Source organism: Bacillus rossius, chromosome 12 (assembly GCF_032445375.1).
Source record: "Bacillus rossius redtenbacheri isolate Brsri chromosome 12, Brsri_v3, whole genome shotgun sequence".
NCBI lineage: Eukaryota > Metazoa > Arthropoda > Insecta > Phasmatodea > Bacillidae > Bacillus > Bacillus rossius.
Window position 1 is genome coordinate 27,144,513 of NC_086339.1, and position 23,974 is coordinate 27,168,486.

The following is a 23,974-nucleotide window of genomic DNA, read 5'->3' on the forward strand; positions in this document are numbered from 1 at the left end:
CGTTCAAAGAAATCCAATGGCTTATCAGCTTCTTTTTTATGCTTGGTTGTGAGATGCCGCATAAGCTTTGACGGTTTCATACTCTCACGTGATAAAACATCGCCGCAAATTACACATTGAGGTTTATTATTTATGACTGTGAACCCGTATTTCAAATAACTGTCATCGTAATGTCTATATTTTTTTTTGAGTTTGTTTTACCACCACCGCTATTGACACTCGTACAAGATGTTGAAGGCTGCGATCTTTTGAGAACCTTATCCATTTTACAAACGCGCCGAGCAAGTGAAAAACAAAAGAATGACGTCCGAACTCATCGGTGACTACGCTTAACTGGATGAGATGAGAGTTGAAACAAAAGAACATTGCGGGCGGGTGGCGCGCGCGGGTCGCTTCCTGTCGCCGCAACGACAATGCGGCGTGGCAACGTGGCCGTTGCCGACGCTGTTTGGCGCGCGAGTTGGCGTCCAAGTTAAGTCGCACGTAGCCTTACCAACTTACCTCGTACTTACTTTCAAAACCCTCGCGGCTTCCTGCAGAGTGTAGATCCGAATAATAGATAATTGTACCAAAATAGAAAATACCATTAACGTAGTCTTTTAATTAAATAATTTCTTTGTCTTTCTGTGACACAAGGGGGTCGCCAGAATTTTTCCAACTTGTAAAGGGGTCGCGAATTCAAAAAGATTGAAAAACACTGCTCTAAACAATGGATTGCACGAACTTGTAAGAACAATGAACTTTATTGCCTCACGAGATTCAACATAATATGTTGATGCAACATTATTACAAATCATGTGCCGGACAAAATAATTGGCCCTTTCAGAGAACACAAAAACACATTCAAATACAATTTAGGTAAAATCTTAAAATATAATATTTCTGTAAAGCACATATATATATACATTCAGGCCCTAAAAAGAAACCATTAATATTATGTTACCTGCTAACAGATCCATGGCACAATAGAGTAGTATTACAAACGATAATGAAGTGTTGTTTCCATGAAGTTAAGTAGAACATTAGAGCCCAAACAAATTTTGATGAACACACATTTCCTACTTATGAATATTTACTGGCTACTATTAAACACTATGCTAACAATCATTTACAATATTTTATTCAGTTATGTATAAAGGTATTTTTTAATTGATGAACTGGCCAAGGGCATTGAAGAGTTAAAATATTTCCTTGCTAAATTCTTCCAAAGTCTATGATGGACAAAACAATATTTACAAACCTTTAAAAAAAAAAAATGTAGCCAAATGATCACAGATTCATTTGCATAATGTACATTTAATAAAAAAAATTAATAAACCATTAATTGTGATGCACACACACTGGCAAAACAATGCATTTTGGCATCGCGCAAGCTCGGTGCTTGGAAGACAACTGCTTGGAGCCCAACAAGTAGAAACGGACACCCAGTACAATAAATAGGTAAGTGATGTATAAGTAGGTTTTTTGTGTTTTTAAGTAAGGCTCAACGTGTTTAGCAGGTTAAGATTCTCGACACTTCTGTGACCTTCCTTTTATTTCATCCCGGCTCCTTTAGGAGGATAAGGAACAAGTGAGGGAAGAAAGAAAAATGTTTCTTTCAATACATACATAACTGTAAACCTATTATAAGAAAAAAAAATTGTTCATTCAGCATGTATTCCTTTTAATATGACCTTTAAATTTATGTTTTAAAATATTAGTTTAAAAAAAATATAATAATTCAACCACTGTATGAATTAAAAGAATTTTAGTTCAAGTTTGCATCTCATTTATACCATAGTATTCATAATCTGCAAAATTTATCAGTTATTTGAGGATTCCTTTAAACCTCTAGGTGTGCTACAACCAGGTTTCAGAAATAATTCCCTTACTGATGTATTTAATTTTTCACATGAACTTAACTCTTGCACAAGAAACTTATGAAGTTAGTTAGTGATGTCTAACAATACCTTCATACATATTTGTTCCATATCTTATGCAAAAAAAAAAATCTTTTTTTTGAGATTCTGTTCTCTTAAAAATGCCACATACATTGATATATAATTCCACAACTTCACAGTATTTTATCATTTCAGGATGATGCAATTCAATTTCGTACATTTATATTTGATATGTTAATATATAAATTGGCACTTGAATTATACAACCTTAGAGGAAGATAAAAATTAAATGAGATTCCAATACAGAAAATGCACGTATGTATATTAAAAAAAATACTTTTGTTTTGTTAACTTCAACAATTGCATGATACGAAAAAAAAAAAAAAAACCCTTAAGGAAGAATTCCCAGTTAGTTTTATGTTCCCCGTAACCTTATTGTCAATTGATCATTGTTATGGCAAGCATGTTTGGAAGTTAGGTATCCATTCAAAGGTAAATAAATATCTATAAAAATTGTGTCACACATCATGTGAAAAATAATCTGCTCAACTGCTTTCTCTCAAAAATGTACAGTCTTGCATCATGTCTTGAAAAATACACGGTTCATATCAAAAGTTAAAAAAAAATATTCCTAAGAGATAAAATTCTTCAGCTGCCGTGAGAGAGCAGTCGAGCGCAAGTCTTAATACTGCAGGAGAACATTCAATGACTTGTGTCGAGTTGCCACATCCATCAGGTAAACTCGGTAGCCTTCGATTTCACAGCCCAGATTCAGCAATACCTTCATCATCTGAAACAATTTCAAACATCCTTGAATGTCAGAGATTGCAGAGGTTAGCATAACATGGCTTGTATGACGTAAGCACATTTGAACATTCCTCAAATGATTCTTGAAACAGGGAAGACTGAGTTAGCATAATGGCTTGGGCATAAGCCATTGCTCCATGAAATTCCCCGTTTTGTTTCTGCTGATATGGGCTTGTTCTGTGTTTTTTTTTTGTATTAATTTTTGTTATCCAGTCTGAGGTTTTTCTATTAACAACAAGCATAGTCCAGCAATGGCGTATGTTAAAGTAAACATACGTACATTTGTTTTATGATGCAAGGTTCTACGTAAGGTGACACAATCTCAAAAAGTTAAAGGTTTAAACCACTTGCATACAAGCTAGGTGCTCATTAACATAACTTATGAATGAGACTCAAAGGTATTTAGTGTACCTGCAGCTGCTAACAAGAGCACTAGTTTTGAAGAGTGGTGTTCCCAAGCAAAAATAAAAAAAAAAGTAGCTAGTATAGAGCAGAAGTAATGGTGGGCTAAAAAATAATTTAAGAAACTGGACACTAACGGTGATAAAGAGTATAAAATATTGAATGAAAACACTATGTGATTGATTAGTGGCCAAATTATTGCAATTACTAGTTCCCCTAATTTTTTTTTAATTTAAATAATTTACATATTTTGGCAATTTTCTGAATGAAATAAAGAAAATCTAGCCCCCCACCATCCCCACAGCTAGCTTAGTTCTCTCTGTGCTTTTTTTAAAATTTTAAATACAAACTTGCATGTGCCATTTTATAGTGTGTACAACTACGCAACAAAAAAAAAATATCTTTAAAAAAAAATGTTGTTACAGTCTGGGTGATGGCAGACTAATGCATGACATTTTAACATCAAGTTACTATCACTGAGGAATTTCCATGACTTTTCCATGATTATAAGTAAGTTCCCTGACTTTCCAGAATGTGTACACCCTGTTTCAGTGTGAGTAGTAGAGCATACCATCAGGATAAAGATGGTGTTCAAAGCCACAAAATTGACAGACGACGATGGTATCCCCAAGATGACGGTGGATTAAGGACTTATTGGTTACCAACTGGGTGCTGGGAGTAAGGTTCCAACCATAGAGTGAATACAGAGGTAGAATGCTAAGGGATGTGCACTGGTGAGTTTTTTTTTTATTTTTTCGCTGGCATCTACTGACATTTGTACAAAACAGAAAAAACTCAACACTCACATTTAAACCGCTTTAAAAGTAATTATTCAATCTTAAATTTGCTTTTCATCACCAGAAAAGTTGTCTGCAAATACCCAACAATAAAAAAAAATACATGTGAAAATAAATGTATACCACAGATTTATGGCTCAATTTCACACTCCATATTTTTAATTTTTTTTATTTTATCACCATAAAAATTATTTAAGGACTATTTCTGAAATTATAACAGGATAACTCCCTTAAATTATTCGTTCTATCTCAAATATTTTCAACAGAAATTCATTGAGTGTAATACAAAGGTTGTAAAAAGTCACGCAAGTGATGATAATTATGAAACGCATACGCGACTTTACACCCATTAGTAAATACCTGTTGAAAATATTGGTGACAGAACAAATTTAGGGGAGGTATGATGCTAGAGTTTCAGAAAGAGCCCTTAAATAATAATAATGATGATAAAATTAAAATTAAAAAAAAAATGGGGTGTTGAGAACAAGCCTTCATTTCAGAATTCATTACCACCAGTATAGGGGATAAGTAACACACATCTTGGCATGGTACGCTCAAACAAAATCTATGTTCACTCTGATATCGTTCAAACCATCATTGGTCTGGATGTCATTCCAAGTGAGCACAGTGTCATTAAGTGCAAGTCTGACGAGTGATGATCCTATCAAACTAAAACCACACACACCAATACAGACTTGCAGGTCTAGAATCTCTTGGAAAGTACCCTGTGATTAAAAACATGGGATGTGTGAACGTAGAATGCAACTATCTGTATTGATAGTTATATTTAGCAGAGCTAAACAGATCTGCTTTAAAGATAAAACATTCAAATAAATGTTCATAACATACAACTGCAGTCTGCAGCATACATATATTAAACTTCAGGAAAGCTGCTAATAGAGAAAAACAAGTATGTGCACTGGTCAATTTCGCTATCATTTAAGTATGCATATAAGTATAAAATTATGTGACAAAAATGTTTGCAGTAGGTTATTTTTACAAACGTGTTTATGTTCAAACACCACCGAAGACTACTTACTACCAACGACCAAGAGCCCACTACAAATACGTTAACAAATGAGTTATGTTTTTAAAAGAAGCACATTGGATGAAGTGCATTTAACGATTAAAAAAAAAAAAAAAAAAAAAAAAAAAAAAATTATTTCCTTGTTTTGAAGCAACAAGACCTACAATCTTGAGTGGTAAATTTTGCTGCCATCTTGAAAATAATCAATGTCTTACCACAACTTACATATCATATTTTCATTATACATTTTTTTTAACAGAATTTAATAATTTGTGAAGACTTAGCTAATAATTCTGATTGAAAGGTTAAATTTAAAAAAAAAAAAACACACAAAACAGAAAACCTACCAACCAGTAAACAGAGATCATGCAAAGCTTTATAAAAAAAGATTGGAGTGTTGCCATAATTCACTTACATTGAAAACACCACCACAAAACTGTCACCATAAACATGCCACATACAGACAGTAGTTTTGCTTAGTGAAAATAAAATATCCATGCACATGAAAGGAAGAAAGAAGACAAAGGAAACGGACAAGAAATAAAAAACATTAATCAGAAGTACGTATATACATTTGGGACTCAAACACCATAAAATCTTTAGTCGAAAAAAGATTTGAAGGATAATATTTGAGCTACAGAAAAATTACGAAATTCAAAAATTAGCACCTGGTAATTTCTACAGAAGCTACCAAAGAAATGCTTCTATTTACCATCAGCTACAATGTTATGGGCAGGTTTTTTTTCTAGCACTTAAGGGAGAAAATTTCTGATGAAAAGAGGAATTGTTTTTATTTTAATGATTTAACAAATTAAATTCTTATGAGTTGAAAGTTACTTCAAAACTTAAATTTCTGTGTTTTTGTTACTGTATTATTTAATCCCTGACTTGAGATTCAAATTTGGATTTCTGACATTTTTCCAAAAACAAATTTAATATAAAGATGTGAAAAATTGGATTCGATTCATCAGTAATGCACATGTTCAAATAAAATATCCATTGCACATCAAGCTATATTTAATGGTCTGTCATTGCAACATTCTATAGATAATTTCATAAAGTAAATACTGTACATAAAAGCAAACTCCTCTCCTGTGTCAATGTTGTTATTATTTTTCAGTAAAATAGAAAAAAGGACTGGATGGACTCTCAGTCCATTCAATCGCCATTCTCCTTACACTACCATCACCACCAACACATTTTCAACACGGTTGCCCACTTGCTCACTTGCTTTGTAAGTGTGCACCTAAGAGTCAAAAACAATATTGGTGCTAACTTTAATGTCACAAAAAGGTTCAGAGCGGCAATTCCTTCTAATTAACCAACCAACTTGGCTGAAATATGACGCACAAGCGTAAGTTACAACAGACATTTTTTCACACACAATTCATTATTTACAAATGAAATTTTCATATTAGAACATTAAAAGCACGAAAGCACCACTTTTGTGGTCTTTTCACATGGTTTCATATGTAAAATGGGTATTTGACTATTTTTCTAAATTTTTGTGTCCTTTTCTTTTGCATTAAAAATTATACTTTTATACTAATGAAAAAAGTGAATTTCATAAAACCTTTACTTGTTGCAAATATTACAAATAAAACTTTATCTCTAATTTTTTTCTTCCAGTGATGTAAACCATTTTCAAGCACTGTTTACCAATTCGCTCAAAAAATTGTTATTTAAGTAGTGCACATCATCGCTCCCAAGTGTCTGTTTGAAAAAAAAAAAAAAAGAGCCTAAATGTAAAAGTTTAAAGAGCCACAACATGCAAAAACAAAAAACAAAAAAAAAAAAAAAAAAAAACGTAAGAAACCAAGCGTTACTTCATGCACGGCATGACTTAGAAAGGAAAACGAGGTTTACCCAAACCCGAAGCAAGGGTTACCATCACCAACACCGTGGCTACTGGGCAAGATGTGACAACACAGCGACTGTCACCTGTTCCTCTCGGCATGGTCTGCACTCGCGGGCACATCCAGCCCCGAGCTCTTGCCTACAAGCAACAGAAAAACAGCTAGGTACAAGTTGCGTTGAGACCCTACCTCGCCGGGTGTCTACCGGGCTGCCAACAACGTGAACAGAACTGCTGAAATTTTCCCTCGCCATGCCGCTTCTTTCAGTAACGACAAAACAAAAATGGGCAAATGTAGCAAATATCTCGCACTGATTTTATTCTCACCCATCAACCAAATAATCAGTAGTATTTGCTTACAGAGAGAGCGAGACAGTAACTGAAAGAAATTATCTTTGCTCAAAACAGTTTTTTTTAATATTGTAATTACTTATAATTATTTAATCAAAGCATGACACATTGTTTAATGAGATAGCTGAATTTGAATATATTGATTATTATTATTATTATTATTGATTTCATTTACTATAGTTAATAACAATAGTAATAACTAATAATATTATAACAAACACTCTCTTGTAGTCTCAGAGTATCTGTTAGTGTATGCTCACTGTGTTGAAAAAGGCAATTGTTCAATAATAAACATTTAAAAAATTATAACATCCTAAAACCTGTTGGATCAAAGATAGCTTCATCCGATTTATAAATCTCTTCTTTAAGAGGTTGAAGGCCAGTATTTAAATGCAGTGCGGCCAGACTAAAAAAAAAATACTCTTTTTTACTTATACATCACACAGAGGTTCAACCACGTACAAGGTAAGTGCTGACAAGCGGAATGAACGAAGGATTTGATAGCTAACGCTATTTGAAGTAAAAAATATTACATCAACATGGGGTGTGATCGCAATATGTGTGGAGTTAGATGCTGCCAAAAAAGGACTAATGTGAAGCCCGCACGCTCAAGCAACAACAAGTTGTACTCGTTGCAGAGAAAAAATGGATGTGCAGTGCTACAGTTGTTTGCAATTTCAGAACTTTTTCAGGACATTTTAACATAATTTTCTTATGACTTTTTTATATCACAGTGTCATTTCTTATATACAGGGACAAGATTTTATGGTTTAATTTTTAGGTCAATTTCATTTTTTAAAAAGCATATTTTGGTGTTATTGTTTTTATTTTTGTACACTGTGTTTATTCATAAAAATCATGCATATTTCAACAAATATAGAACCAAAATATTTCCTAATACTTTATTCACCAAAATAGTCACATTTTCACTGACACATGATGCATTTATATAATAAAATAATTTGTAATAAGAAAGTCTTGGGAAAAAAAACTACCTACTCAGAAAAATAAAAATAAATCTGCAGATTTTTGAGTTTTTGAAAACTGTGCCAGCATAATTAATGTAAAATATGTAAATAATAAGAGATTCCAGATCAAACATCATGATATTAATTTTTTCCAATCCATTTAGTTTATACATTTTGTTACAAAATTCATGCAAAATATTTACATTCAATGAATTTACGGTAATGATAGACAACATTTTTGTGGTTTGAGTTAAGTTTTTGTCAAATCGCTGATTGATTTCATGTTTTAGTTACAGTTCGGTACGTGCTTTGCAGTGTTATTTCGGTTTTATCGCAATTCACCACACAATCTTGTCCCTATTTATGAATAATACGCAAAAATTAACGTAACACTAAATATATCTACTATTTGTAGAAACTATTTGCCAATACCTTTACTGAGGTATTTCTAAATAATTTAAGAGGACAGTCTACAACTTTTTGCCTTCAATGTGTAAAATGAAGTGTGGCATTCAAAAACATAATGCAAGTAGGCAAACAGCGCCTGGAAATCAAAGTTTCCTGACCTCCAGCACCATAACTGTTTACTTCATGACTTGTTTGGGACTTTCACGACTGTTGCTTCAGTTACGTAACTTTTTCATGACTTTCATGACCTGCAATCACCGTGTTGGTATTCCTCGTGGCTCGCCACACCATCAAGATGTTGTTTATGTTTACAAATGGCGTGCATGTGGATATGGTGTTTGGGCATGGTGTCTGTGGTGGAAATGCAGTTGCAGCTCCAGCTGTGTTTTTCCAAACCGTCGATGTCCTATTCGTAAAATGTTTACCACAAGTATTCCTGTGCTCGTACATGCCACCAGCGAGTTGTTCGGCAATAGGTGGTCGAGCAAAAGAACATTCTTGCCGTGATACGGCGGAGCCCACGTGTTAGCACATGGCAGACAGCCACACGCATTGGCGTTCTGGAAATTAATGAGACGAAGGCAACTTCAGTGAGCAGCATGCAGGGGAGAAGTTGGATGACTGAAAAGGGTTTTTCGGAGCACGGAAAAACCTCCCAGTTGTATGGGGGAGTCTGAAATTTTGAAAAATAATATAGAATATCTTTTAGAAATGATATTTTAACACATTTATGAATTCATGAAATATCATTATCAAAACAATATGGTATATTCTTTTGCTATATCTGCCAATTTTATTTAGTTCTAACGAGGTTATAGAAAGCAGCAAGGGGTGGGGGGATGATGTTCCCCTTTCATCGTCCATCCTGTTGGATCGCCAATGGTGTGGTGCAATTCATTCCCGACAAAGGTGACAAGTTTAAACAACTATTGTAACCATTAAAATAACACCAATCATCAGCTCCTTTCTTTATGCCACTTCATCACCACACATCCCAATATATATACAATAATAACATGACGTGATAACAGGAATTCCAAATGAAAGATAAAACATGTAAGTGATTTTCAGCCTTAAAAGTCTGGACTTCAGTGGTATTTCCTACATTTGCGACTTATCCGGGACCCGAGCGACTTTTGTGACCCGGTAGACACCCTACATCAGCTCCACCTCTGCATGCCTACAAGCAATAGTAACTACTGTACAACTACAATTACTTGTGCCACACCAATATAAACTAAAATAAAAACTTTTCATACTTGTAATTGAATTAATTAACACCATCTCCAACTTAACCTTTTGTGTTTTCACTTTTAGCCACAAAAAATTTTAAAAAATAAGTTTCAGCCTGCAGAAGTGCTCATCCAACTTAAATCTTCAATATCAACTCATTAAAGTATCTAAAAATTCATTTAATCTAAAAATTACTTACTGTAAAATGATTTACACCATTTTTAAATTATTTTTTTCATTTTCAGAACAAAAAACATTTATAGGTTTTACTTAATTCTTCTTAAAAATTTTGTAAGCTTGACATTTATTACATCATCCTGTCTGATCATTTGTGATGCCTTTTTATATAATGTTTAAATTTTTAGATTAACTTTATTTTTGAAAAATCCAATTACAGATACACATACTAAACGTTTTATACTATTAGAGTTTTTTTTTTCTGAATAAAATACTTTTGCCAAACCACAGAAACAAACAATTTCCTGACAGATCAACGTTAATATGTGTATGGTGTGCACAAGTAATAAGGCTCATGTACATTATTATTTTCTGGCCACAGGGTGGTAACGTAAAACACATAATAGGGATATTTACTTTAAAATCACTTTCACCTAAGCTAATAAGTACATTAAAATAACAATTCTGTATATTACAACCATGCAAATTGCTGTACACTTTACTTTTTCAAAATATCATGCTGTAAAAAAGTTAAGAAAACTATTCCCTATTGATTCGAGAGTACATATTAGCCTATTATCTTGCAGTACCGTTTAATGTGTGTTGAATGAGTTATTGTTGTTTGAGCATATTGTGAAAATATATACATAAAGTATACATAAAGGCAGAAACTTTATCAATAGTCTAGCAAAAGACATGATGCATGTATGCAAGTTTAAAATTGTGGGACATAAAATTTTCTTTTACAGGTGTCCAATTTGTGTTGTTTTTTCATGTACCATCACATTGTGGTTAGTGACTAATTTGTCCCTAGTGTTGAATACCTACGTGCAAGAAGCCATATTTCCTTTGTGAATTTACCAAACATGCTGAAGGCATTGTATGAAGTATGTGCATGGTTTGAACCTTTTTGCATAAATAAAAATTATAAAATTAAGTCATTTTTAAGAAGAACTTTAAGGATTTAAATGACTTCAGATTTACTGAATGAATACTAAAATTTAACTTTTAACTCATAGTCATAGTTAACAAGTAAAATGATAATCATCCAAAAAAAAAACAAAAGAAACACAAGCACAAAGCTTACACAAAAGTTAAACTGTATTATGAATCACTTACGATGTACATACAAGTGTAGAAAAATTGATGCTGCTGAAGTCAAATACAAAATAATTCCATGCAACACAATGTGCTTTTATGGGACTGGAATAACATGTTTAATAAGGAGTTTTATACGCATACACAGTAGATTCTGAGGATATTTTACGGCCTTTCTAATAAATTAAAATCTACACTAAGGATGTTTCAACTATTCAACTGCATCATGCGACTTATCCGGAATGCATTGAGTATTGATTACTTGAGGCGCGAGACTTTTAGTTGAATGGTTATTTTTTTCTACGCTGTGATAGCTGTCTGTGGTCGAACTAGATTTAATTTGGCGCAGTGGCGTAGCAAGCGGGTGGCAAGGATGGCGCATCAGGGCATGGGGGGGGGGGGGGGGGGGGAGGATGCCGCCGTGACGGTTTTGCGGTTACTGAACCCTCCCCCCTCTTTTTTTAATCCGTGAGGGGGCGCCATTTTCAAGTTTGGCCAGGGGCGCCAGTCACCTTAGCTACGCCACTGATTTGGCGCTTCCATTTGTAGAACTGACACCTGAAAAATGGCATGCCCTGTTTTCTTTGTAGAAACAAGTATTTTACATGTTGTGTGTTATTTCTCTGTGTTGCTATTTTTTCCAGCAACCCTCGACCTCTCGGGGCTGACTGCGACACTTCTTTATGGGTGAAAATCTGCGTTTCCCTTTTCCCCGCAGCAGAAGAGTCGCAGGCGGTAGGGGACCCAGCGGTCGGACGGGACGCACCTTCGAAGCCCTGGTTGTCGTGTATCTCGCGCTGCGCCCCCTGGTTCTCGTTGCCCTCGAGCACGGCCAGCAGGCACTGGTGGATGCAGATGTACTGCTGCTCCGTCTGCACCATCCACACGCGCTCCTTGCGCATGCCGTGCACGATGCCGAAGATGTCCACGTGGTCCGACACGTTGATCTGCTGCAGGATGCGGTCCAGCGCGATGAAGGTGCCCGAGCGGCCCACGCCCGCGCTGCTCACACACACACGCACGGCGGCAAGCATCAGCTCGTGCTACGTGCCAGGGACGCGGCTAGGGTTTTACGCTGGGAGTGGAGTGAAAGGGAAAGAGGGACGTTTTTGTTTGAACTTCACTTTTCAGTGCACAGTATTTGAAGAAAAGAAAAAAAAACAATACAGTAGAACCAGGGGCGTAGCCAGGGGGGGGGGGGGGGTTAGGGGTTCAACCCCCCCCCCCCCTTCCAGCACCAAATCATTAATTAATTTCTTATTCATCACTCAAACAAATTTCATATTAAAATTAATAAAATTTTTACCATTACAATATTTAAATTTAAGAACCGAAAACTGCCAAATTTTCCCGGGGGAGGACCCCGTTATAATGTTATAATGTTCCTGCCTATAATGTTTTCTTGCTTATAATATCATATTTTTGAAGTCCCAACATTTTCCCCATAAGGACAATGTATTTAAATCCTGCTTATAACGTTCACAAATTATTCATTTCCTGCTTATAATGTTTAATTATTAATATTAAAAAAAATTAAAAAATTAAAAAACCTCTGTGTATTCAATATGTTAAAGATACATATGTTCGCAGCTATGGACTGTTGGCACCTTCATCTTGGAAAACAAAATCTCAAATCCTTCCATTCCTTGCCATTCTGGTGCCATTCTAAAAGATGTACATACATACATAGTTCTAGAATATTTTAGACTGTAAGCCATTTTGCAATGGCTTAAAATGAAAATAAAAGTTTAATTTATTTCAGTAGTAGATAGTAATTCACAAAAAGAAAGCATGTCCAAATGGCGAAGGAATTGGACACAGGCATTTCCACTATAATTACAATTGTGAATAGTAAGACAATTTTACAAAAATGTGACAGAAGAAAACAGAAGCTGTAAGCACCATGAAGTTGAAGAAAAATTGTTGATTTGGCTAAAGCAAATTCAAGCATCAAAAGTACCCGTCAGTTTTTTTTTTAGCATGAAACACAGACAAGTGCTAAATTTATGTTTCCTGTTTATAATGTTTTACTAATTATAATGTTTTTCTTTTCTTTTGCCCCCTTGATAAACGTTATAACAGGGTTCTACTTTACCTCTATTATGTGGAATTTCAAAACGGGCGGGGGAATACATTTTAATAGCTTCTCCTCTGGCCACGCCCCTATTGTGTACACTTTACATTTTAGTCTTACTAACCGTAAGGCCAGTATTTCACAGATACTGAATATTTACCAATGTAATGCTATATCGGCTAATTGCTAACGCAGCTAAATCCCACCGCCCTTTAACTTGTATAAGTATTTTTTGCCATATAGACAGAGCATTAGAGAGCCACGATTTATTTTTTTCACATATAGCAAATCAGATGATTATATAAGTTCAAATTCATGGTGCCCTAGTTTAATACGTTTTCATTTCTTACTGTTTTAAATTAATTTTGGAATATTAGTTTTTTTATTTCTTTCTATAAAGCAGTCTGGATCCACAAATACCTACTCAATTAGTAAATTACACGAATTCAGTCTAGTGACGAGTTTACAGTTTGCAGTTTGCACTTTGCACAAAAGAGTTTTTCAGTCTTTTATTTCATGTAAATACATATTGTGCATATCTATTAATTTTATATTTGAATTCATTTGTATGCTCGTGTGAGGGGCGTATTGTCCTTATTTTCACAATAGGATAAGAAGGCAGGTGCACGGAGTCATGACACCACACTTGTAGACAGTTTATCGCTAGCAGTCACTTTCTGGAATATTCTGTCATTCATTATTACGATGGGCAAAAGAGCAGGTGTTTGCACAATTGTGCACTCATGAAAACTAACATGGAGTAGAAACTTCTCGGGAGGTTATGTTCACAGCCAATCAGAAGTCACTACGCAGTTACGTAATTTTTTACCGTAGAAAGGTACTGCAACTCTGTATTCTAAGAAATGTAACTGGTCAAACTATGCAAGCTAATTTCATATTGGATGAGTGCCTTTCTGCCCTGTGCTGGTGGAAGGGAAAAGGTTTATCCTTTCGGTTCAAAGCAACTACTGACCAAGATGGCCATACCACAAGTCACACAATAATGTAGAAATAATACATTAAATTTAAAAAATGCAGTTCGTTATCTGCATTCATGAATTTAAATTATTCTGAAATAAAAAAATTAATCAGTGAAAAGTTTTCTTCTGTTTTTTACCAATCGTCAACACAACTGAACATCTTTGTTTTTGGCACCAAAAATAAATTTTTTTCGTTTGTTCACATGTATTGTGCAAATCACGCCAATGCTAAAGTGATGTCTGAATTGTAACAAATTGAAATGAATGCACATTCAAATCAGGACATCTTTGATTTCAATTCATATTTTTATAATATTTACTAATTCAATAAACCTAACTTTGTCAGTTATGCATGTGTGATGAATGATTAATGTGCTCCAATATCCAATAATCTTCTTTCTTTGGGTACCATCCCCATTGTAGTTATTCACTATTAGCACATGAAGACACACAGTTTGGCTACAGAATGCTTGTCACACATATACAAAATAGTTCTTACCTGCAGTGAACCACGATTGGTCTCTGCTCCGGTCCCACTCGTTCCCGGAACGCTCGCACGAATCGGACGAGCGTCTGAGGCGGACTCGGGACTCCGAAGTCCGGCCATGTCGTGAAGTGGAAATGACGCATCACTCGAGACACATCTCCCTAGAAAAGAAAACAAATGTGATTAACACAACGCGTTTAATATGACGAATGCTGTCCTCTTGATGTTAACTATATGCTGAAGAAGTATAACACCAAAGATGCGTCTATAAATACACACCTTTTTTTACATAGTGATTCCCACTTACTTAACATTTTTTAAGGTCTCATATAACCATCTATGGTGAAAGAAAAGATAATGTTTTTAAACTAAATAAACTGTCACTTACTAATACCCGTATACAAAAATCCACATGAGAGCTCATTCCCATGCTAAAACAATTACAGTTGAGCTACTACGTATGTGATCTACAGTACTACTACATTACACTCTCTCAAGCCATTAGGAAATACAAACAGCTTTTATTGCCTCTAGTGTCAAGATTTTATTATTAACTAGTTTTGTTATGACTCTAAAATATTTTTTTATGATTACTTAACCTAATTAGTGTAAATGTGCCTGTGAGCTATCAAAAATTTTAATAATGACATAATATGTAACAAGTAAGTTACTTAGCGCAATATAATTACAAAAGAATTTGTTCGAAAAATATATCAATTATCAAACCAAGGTGACTAATGTAAAAATGAGTTAATATGAGATGCAAGATCAAACAGAATTAAATTTTCTTTCTATCCATTTGGTCTAAACAATTAAATAACATCTTTATAATCAGTTCATATAATTTAAAGTATTAATAGGTTACATTTTCTGATTTGCATTACGATATTTAGAAATATTAATCATTTTCATAATTAAGTTATAATTCACCATAAAATCAATATAAAATTTAACATTTTATAGCATGATATTAACATTTTTTTTAAATAAAGGGTTGAATTAACAACCCCATAGTTATAATACACAGGTGAATTATTTTAATGGTTTCCAACTGTAAAAAAGTGATATAAGAAAAATAAAATATTCTTATTGTGGGATTAACAAAAAAATTATTTCATATGTAAACAACCCCTTAGGTAAATGCAAATCCATATGCATACACTGTCTGAACAATCAATGATGGTTAGCAAAATTATTATTTCCTCACGTATTATAAATAAATTACCCAATCCTTATGCTTACACTCGGAATACGCTAAGAACTTGGATGGAAAAAAAAATTCAAATGTAACTCTGCTCTATGGTTCAAAAGAAATTAAAACCTTCAGCTGAAAAGTATTTACATTAATTAAGAAAAAATTTTATTTTCTACTGTTTTCAATATTTATCTATCAAGTTATGAAAGTGACCTTTTTCAATGACAGATGTTATAAGTAGAGACCCGGAAAATTCGCGGGTTCAATGACCTCCAGGATAGACTCCAATATCCTCTACACACTCGGGCAAATGCCAACTGTTAATTGGCTGCTGACTTGTGAGTCGTCTCGACTGGGTGGCCTGTGATTCGACACTTCTATGAGTGAGGGTCTCTAATTGGCCCTCAGTCCTCCAGATTAACAGTGAACCAATGACAGAAGCAGTACTAAGGTATAATTATATAACACAAAATGAACCCGCGAATTTTCCGGGTCTCTAGTTATAAGGCACCATTTCCACAATATTTTGGGAGAAACAATACGGTGATGGTGAGGTCAAAAAGTGACTTCAACCGCGTCACAGCACGCCGTCTCCTGGCAGATCTCGACTCGACGGCACGGGGGAATGCGGAGCACCTACCCGGCACATCATGAACTCGGCGATGCACCAGTCGGGGTAGTGGCTCTCGTTGAGCAGCGTGACGCAGATGTCGCCGTAGTAGACGGGCTGCGTGTCGTACGGCCAGTAGTGGTCGCATTTCTCGCGGCCCTTCTCGATGCAGCGCGTCAGCATCACGATCGCGCGGGAGTTGCTCTCCCAGCACATGCGCCAGAAGTCGTCCCGGGTCGAGTGCAGCGGCCCCTGGGTCACGATGAACTCCCGCGGGGAGTTGTGGCCCTGCGAGGCAGTCGGGACGCATCACTTTCAGAACCTACGGTCGCTAACGCTACCGAAATGTGGAGCAAATGCCAGACAAATTACAGTCTTCAAAATTAGGATTTAACCTTGAATCCTCGACACACAGTACACTATCTCAAGTTAGTGGGATGAGATGCAATGTGGTTGAGAGGTCAGATCATTTCCTCCCACCAACATGATACAATTTCAATTCCCGTGAGGATTGGTGGGAAAGAGGGGGTAAACCCGAATTTTTCAAAAGTGGGAACGAGGGGACGTTTTGGATGCCGGTGGATTCTCTTGGGATGCTCCTTTTTCCCCCCACCCATTTATTCTCATCACCTCTCACCATCTCCAAAGTCTCTGATGTCGACAAGACCATGAGCCCTATCATTTAGTAGAATATGCAAACTCATTAATGTTTACCTTCCATCAATTCAGTTTCACTGTTATTGATGTCTTGCACTCGACGATGTAGCATATATGCCTCCCAGCACAACCAAGATACTAAAATCCCATTTAGCATTTCTCAGATTTGAACGTCAAACTAACATTGCATATATGTTTTAATGTGTAAAAAGTGCTTCATTGTTTATATTTTTATCTAGCATGCATTCCATAACTTTGGTTCTTTTTATCGCAACATTGTAGTTTTCATTAAGGGATTCGAAAATAATAATTTTAAAATACAGTTTCGAGAATCTTAACTATTAACTCGAATCATGTTTGTTATGAATAAAATATGTCTAGATTTACTTTTTAACTATTTACAAAAATAAAGGACTTACAGTACATTAATATTAAAATATAAAAAAATATATATGTTATGGCTGGATTTGCCACAGACAGACATGTTTCTTTAATATCCTCCGGTGCACATACAACCCAAGAAGAGTTCACGGCCTGGTCAGCATCTCTCCATTTCCCCCAGATGGCACACATTCTGACAGACTCACCGGCACGTAGTTGGCATTGATGTAGTCGGAACCTTCCTCGTCGTCGACGGGTTGCAGCTTCACGCGGGAGTGATCGTACGGCAGGATGTTGGTGAAGCGGTTCTTGGGCCGGTTGCAGGGCAGGTCGGCCGCGGTGCACGGCTGATCCCTGCCCACGTGCTTCAGCTCCTCAAACTCTTCCGAGAACCTGAAGTCCGAGTCCGCCGACATGATGCGGTAGTGCTCCGCGAAGTTCTCCAATCGAACTGGTCGGCTGGAGGGGAAAAAAAAAAAGATTACAATGCAAATTACCGTAGCAGAAAAGATGATGGTGTGCTGGTCAGACCAGAGGCTGGTGTGTAACCCAGCCATCACCTGGTGGGTGATGATCATCGCATGACTGAGATGTTTCTGCAATGGTTCGCAAGTGCCTTTCGCTGTACAGAAGTGAAGGGACTACACAACTCTTAAGTCCTGAAACTGGAAAGGAAATAGTATTTCACACGTTAAAAAACCTCGACCCGAACGGGAAACGAACCAGGACTCAGCAAAACAGGACTCTTACCACTGATACAACAGGTAAGGAAACCAAAAAATAGACCACATAAAAATTTTTTTAAGTAATTCTTTAAATAGTATTTATTAATTTTATGCAGCTAATCGCCTTCATTTTAATTTCTTGCCAAAAATTAATATTGCAATTATATTAAAATATTTCTTTAAAGTATATATTAATTTTATGTTACTAAAATGAAAGTTTAGTTACTGCAGAAGGGCATCAAAGGCACCTTATTCATGATCTAAATTGTTTATAGAATTGTCTCAAATCAATTTTGGTGGTTAAGTTGCTTAAAATATAATATCAAATGTCCAATAGAATAATACAAAGTTATGTGTTAAAATATTTTTCAGAAATACAGTTTATATAGCTAAAAACATAAAATAGTTTCTCATTAATTTTATAGCTAGACAGTGTGCATGAAAACTGTAAATGATAGGCACAAATTTAAGACAAAAAATTAACTAAACTAAGATAAAATATTAGTACATAGAGAAACTGGTGGAAATTGTGAAAGACTTTAACACTGAAAGAAATCATATTTTTCTTAATAGATTTTCACAAAGTTACCTGGTATCGATGATGCTGTCTGGAATGGAGAGGTTGTCATTGATGCGTGAATCCATTGCATTTTTTCTATTGCGACGCATTCTGATCATTATGACGATGGCAGATAGCAGTGCAATGAGAAAAATTGGGATCGTCGTCCCTAGTATCAAAGAAGTATTATCTGCATCTAAAAAAAATATAAAAGACAAAATCACAAAAACGTTTTACTCAGATATCCTAAAGTAAAAAAAAAAAACATGACATTATGTGTAGCATTGCAGGCCGTTGCCTAAAAACATATAAAACCATGAGAAATAATTTTATTAATTTTATTATGTTTTCTGATCATATTCAGTGCTTGATTAGATTTTTCTGGTTCAATATAAATAACAGCTCTTTATTCCTTTTTAGATGTTTTTGTGTGTTGTCAATGTGATTTGAAGACCATATTTTAATTTATTTAATGGTTTTAAGTATTGCTCTTGATTCGTTTACTTTATTGTGATAAAATCTACAAATATATAATAATATTTTTATCTTTACTAAATTTAATTTAACTTCATTTTGAGAGACAAATCTCAATAAATATTACCACTATGACAAATAAACATAGCAAGAATTTAAAAAAAAAATCAAAGTTGTAAACATATTTGTTTCTGAAACCTGTACCGATACCTCGATATCAGCCAACAGCTGAATATCGGCAGACATCCTACACCAGTATCGGGTATCGGAGCAGCCCTAAACTTTTTGTGGATGCTGCATCTATTCAAATTGACATGTTAAATAAAATATTAAATTGTTCAAATTGAATTACTGATTTTCCAAATGCTTGCACTCCCTTACGACTGACCGGTCTGGATGGGGAACGAGTAGTACGTGTCGGTGAACTTGTCCGGGGCGGTGAAGGCTCGCACTTTGATCCTGTACGTGGTGCCCGGCTTCAGGGGGCCGTTGCAGTAGCCGGGGCCTCTCCCCTCGCAGTTCTCCCCGCCCACGGTGAAGTACTCCGAGTTGGAGTTCTTGAACGGGTGGTAGTGGTACGGGTCGACAACCTTCAAACACACACGCACACACCTCTCTCTGATCAGCAAGAAAAATTTAGCAAAAACTAGTGACGGGTTGAATCCACTTTTCCCTCGCGTGCGAATCTTGAATTTGATTCTTTAGGGACCTGCATTGGTGAGCAATGGCGTGCGAGATTCTCCCTGGTGTTTCTAGCGTGGTATCGCCTCTACGAATTAGCGCCGTAGTCTTCTCGTCATGCAAAGGCCAACTATGAGATTTGGGCGGTAACCAAAACATTATATGGCAAAGAAATGAAGATAAAGGTGTAATGCAAGGTCCTTGAGTGATTTCAAGAATCTGTACTATGTGTTTTATGCCAAAAATTGATTAAAAAAAATGTTAGTCCTAATAGTTTTACTCTCCTAAAAACACAAGTTTAAAAAACAAAATATTGAAACAGAACTACGGTACTTATCCGCCTAAGCGTATTCTTAAAATCATTTCGTAAACAGACCCTACTTGGATATCTCGAGTAGTTATCACATTGCGTGGTTTTTTCCCCTGACGATCTGCACCCTGTGTGTGTGCCCAGATAGGCGAGGGCCTTACACGTTTGACTGCCTCGACTACAAATCTAGATCTCAATAGTCTTTAGTGAAAACACAGATATGTTATTTTGCAGAAATGTCCAAACACTATTTTTTTTTATTTTTAAAATAAAAAATTACACATTTATTATAAAAACAACTCCTGTGTCAAAAATGTTCACTGAAGTGCTAAACAAACATTTTCAGAGCATTGTAGCTAGTGGTGATAAAAACATTTATTTGATGGCTTCTGTAGGGATAAATAATGTAGATAGTCCTCGTCAACTATACAGGTGCTAGTGATTGCATTTCACAATATTCCTTTCTCAAAATTAGGATGTCTGGGCAGGAATTTAAACCAAGATCCTCTGTAGCGTGAGTCCAGTGCGTTAACATTGAGCCATTCTGCTATCTTCACTAGTCTTGATGCATTTTGTTAAATTATCACATTATAACAACACACTTCACAACTAAGCATTCTACATTTTCTACAAAATATTCTTTGCAAAATTGCCTTTCTCATGATCTCTAGTATTGGTGGTTTTAGTGAAGAACAGGTTGCAGAACCAACACACGTATGGTGAAGATGACCTAACTGATACTTTCAGAAGCTAACTGCTTGTATTTTCTTAAATCATTAGTGTCTTTCATAATTCAAACAGAAAATTATTCTGTCCAAGATCATTCACACTCACTATCAAAATTTTTCAATCAAAATTTTATCTGTTATATCTACAAACTTAAATATTTTATCAGCAAGTGTTCATTATTTCAATATGAAAATTCACTGTCCACGTAATTCCCTTTCTTGCCAACAGATGTCACCGCATGTTCTGTTGAGGTAAATATATAAATATATATTTTTTTATTTATTTGCGATACAGGATGCTCTCTCATGATCGCAAGAGGAGGAGGACTTTGATGGACCTCAAAGGGCTTTACATGACAGTGTTTCTAAGCTGTGCTTTACATAGTTATAGACTGTTTAATGGATATTTTCATTCGAGCACCAACTTATTAAAATAATTAAAATATTTAAAGTTGTGATTTTATATCAGGAGTTCACAACTCAATACATCACGAGTCCAATACAAAAAAAAAAAAACTCAATGGAGTATAAATGACTCAAGAATCACTGGAAGCGCACCTTTTATTTCTGAGTTAATATTATAAGCAGTAAATTATTTTTTTTGTAAACTGTGATTTAAATTTTAATTTTCTTAACTTGCAATAAAATCTGGACTTGGTCTTAAAAATCGACTTAAGTACAAACAGTTTGCTTACTGCCTGGTAAGCCTTACCTGATAAGGAGGCCACACACTGTATGCCTGGACATCCCTCCAACTGGGCATCTCCAAGCCGGAAGCATTCTTGCTGTCGTCCTCGGCTACGATGATGGTGTACATTTTCACCTGAACAGAGGGACAGCGATTACATCTCTAGAATCATTCACTGATGCAGCCCTAGCATAATCTCAAATATCACACGACTCTGTGAATTTAGGCAGGTATTCCAAGACACAAAAAATAGGGGTTTAGGTGTTGAATATGCTACATCTGTACTCTAAATGTATTCCTAGTGCAGAGCTCAATTTTTCGTTGATTTTGTCCGGACGACGGACTCGTGTCCGGCGCCATTAACTCGTATATAGTCATTTGCGTGATCATCGGGGACATACCAAGTGTGCTGGTGTACCAAATGAAACCTTATCACAGCAAAACTATCCTGGATAACATTTAGTACACTTTAATGGTCATAACAAGAAATAATCGCAACTAATAAATAATAGTAACTAGAATTTCACGAATACAGACACCAAGTGGAGCCTTTTGAGTAAATTGGTGGTCTCAGTCATTTGCATTGTGTGTCGTAAGCTTCCGCGGGATTTCGTTGATGAACTTTCAGTAAAATCTGTGTCTGAGTAATGAACCGATTTGCTGAGAATATGTAACAGCTATGGAGGTCTGGACTGTTATAAGGTATACACAAAGCTTAATTTTTAAATTAATATTTCAATTCCTTTAGCTATATAGATACCAGCTGCAGTATCCGGCATTGCCCAGGCTGAACACAGGGTGATATATTGTCCATGAGTAAAAGTAAAATGGATAGCTCTATATGATAGTGTGGTGGAAATAGAGAAATGACACACAATTGCTGTTTGTATGTCTATGACCTATGATTTTCTGTTTACCCATGGTGATTGGTTGTCCAGTTTAGAAATTGATGCACTGCAGCAACATCTAGTATCGAGTTAGAGCAAAATGGATAGCATAAGATAAAAACCTTCTCCATTAAAAAAACACTTCAATGTGCCAACTTTCATGGCAATCGGTCAAACAGTATCGGAGTTTATCAATGTCATGCGTACGAACATCTTATTTTATATACATATGATAAAGATCATAAAGTTGTTTGTTTGTAAGAAGTAATCATAAACAACTGGATTGATTTAGAAAATTCCAACTTATCAAAAAGGTACTTTATTCCGATGGACAGTGACTACGTTTTAAGTTTTAAATATTATTTTTTCATAAGATAAAAGTATTATTTGTTACTAAAATCAGAGAAAAATGACCAAATTGATTGTATAGTAGATTAAATTTTTTTACAATACATTAAATCTCAACAGCAACATGTGGGAAATACCATTCTGTATTCAAACTGGCCAAGAGGACATTGCCAGCCACAGCGATTTACACTTTGACCATGCAAAACATTTAGCGTTGTATCGTGAGGATGGGACACTTGAGATTTATTTAAATATCAGATTTTTTTAAAGTGCTTTTCTAAAAAAAATTATTGTTTAAATTTTTCATCAACTTAATGTTAAGACATGTACCACAGCTTGTAAGTTATGAACTGGATAAGAAATGCAGCCAGGAGCGTACACAGAATATTATTTTTGGGAGGAAGTGGGTTGGGGGGTGGAGGAACAGAACCACTTTTCCCACTATTTTCTTTCGAATTCTTTCTTTTTGGTGGTGGGAATGATAGATTATTTTTTATGATTTCGGGGAAAGGAGGAATATCCCCTTCCCATCTCTTCACCCCCTACCCTAGCAAACACACTTGACTACAGCTACACTTGGTAAAAGTATAGTAATACAGAGGCATTTTAGCAAATATGTGACTATGTTCATGTCCTGACTCCAAACAAACATGCATCTGAAGGAAGGCCCTTCACTCTACACAACCATTCCAACAAAAACCAAAGGGAAGATTTCTGTAGCAAAAAACGTAATCATTTGTCTGGTAAAATTGCCGACTAAAGGAAAAAATGACTAATACATTCAGTTGCTCACTTCTCCATTTTCTTGAGAAAAGAAGTTCTTGCCGTAACGAATCTCAATGGTGGTTGTGGTCTTATGCACGTCAATTGGGTACAAATGACTACCAGGCTTGGGTGGTGCTGCAAAAAAACAAAAATGTAAAATCTTAAGAAAACTATGCAACTAATTTATAAAAAAATACAATTTATTTGAAATATTTTATTTAAAAAAAAAAGAAATTACAAAATAAAAAATCCATAGTTCAGCAAAATTTGTAATAAAATAAAATAGAATGATCCATACACAATTTAACATAAAGCCAATCTATTATAAGCTCATTAACTGCTTTAACTGCTAAGTACATCACACAAGATTAAAATGAAAAAAAAAAAAAAAAAAATTCAAGCAACGCTATTTTTCATTCCCT

The 23,974-nt window shown here is 35.3% G+C and overlaps 1 protein-coding gene across 2 annotated transcripts in view; it reads right to left on the reverse strand.

The window, feature by feature from the left end:
• Positions 1-728: 728 nt before the first annotated feature.
• The window catches only part of LOC134537754 (tyrosine-protein phosphatase 10D), a 139,645-nt gene continuing 116,399 nt past the window's right edge, over positions 729-23,974 (reverse strand). The window contains exons 21-30 of one of the 2 annotated variants that reach the window (XM_063378524.1): positions 23,581-23,687; positions 21,577-21,687; positions 19,534-19,735; positions 18,702-18,867; positions 17,594-17,846; positions 16,380-16,637; positions 14,557-14,705; positions 11,770-12,005; positions 6,855-6,909; positions 729-2,670 (exon numbers count right to left, since the gene is read on the reverse strand). In XM_063378524.1, coding sequence (XP_063234594.1) covers positions 2,667-2,670; positions 6,855-6,909; positions 11,770-12,005; positions 14,557-14,705; positions 16,380-16,637; positions 17,594-17,846; positions 18,702-18,867; positions 19,534-19,735; positions 21,577-21,687; positions 23,581-23,687 — 1,541 coding nt within the window. In that variant the 3' untranslated portion in view covers positions 729-2,666. The remainder of the gene's footprint in view (positions 2,671-6,854; positions 6,910-11,769; positions 12,006-14,556; positions 14,706-16,379; positions 16,638-17,593; positions 17,847-18,701; positions 18,868-19,533; positions 19,736-21,576; positions 21,688-23,580; positions 23,688-23,974) is intronic. The other variant, XM_063378525.1, reaches the window with a different exon arrangement.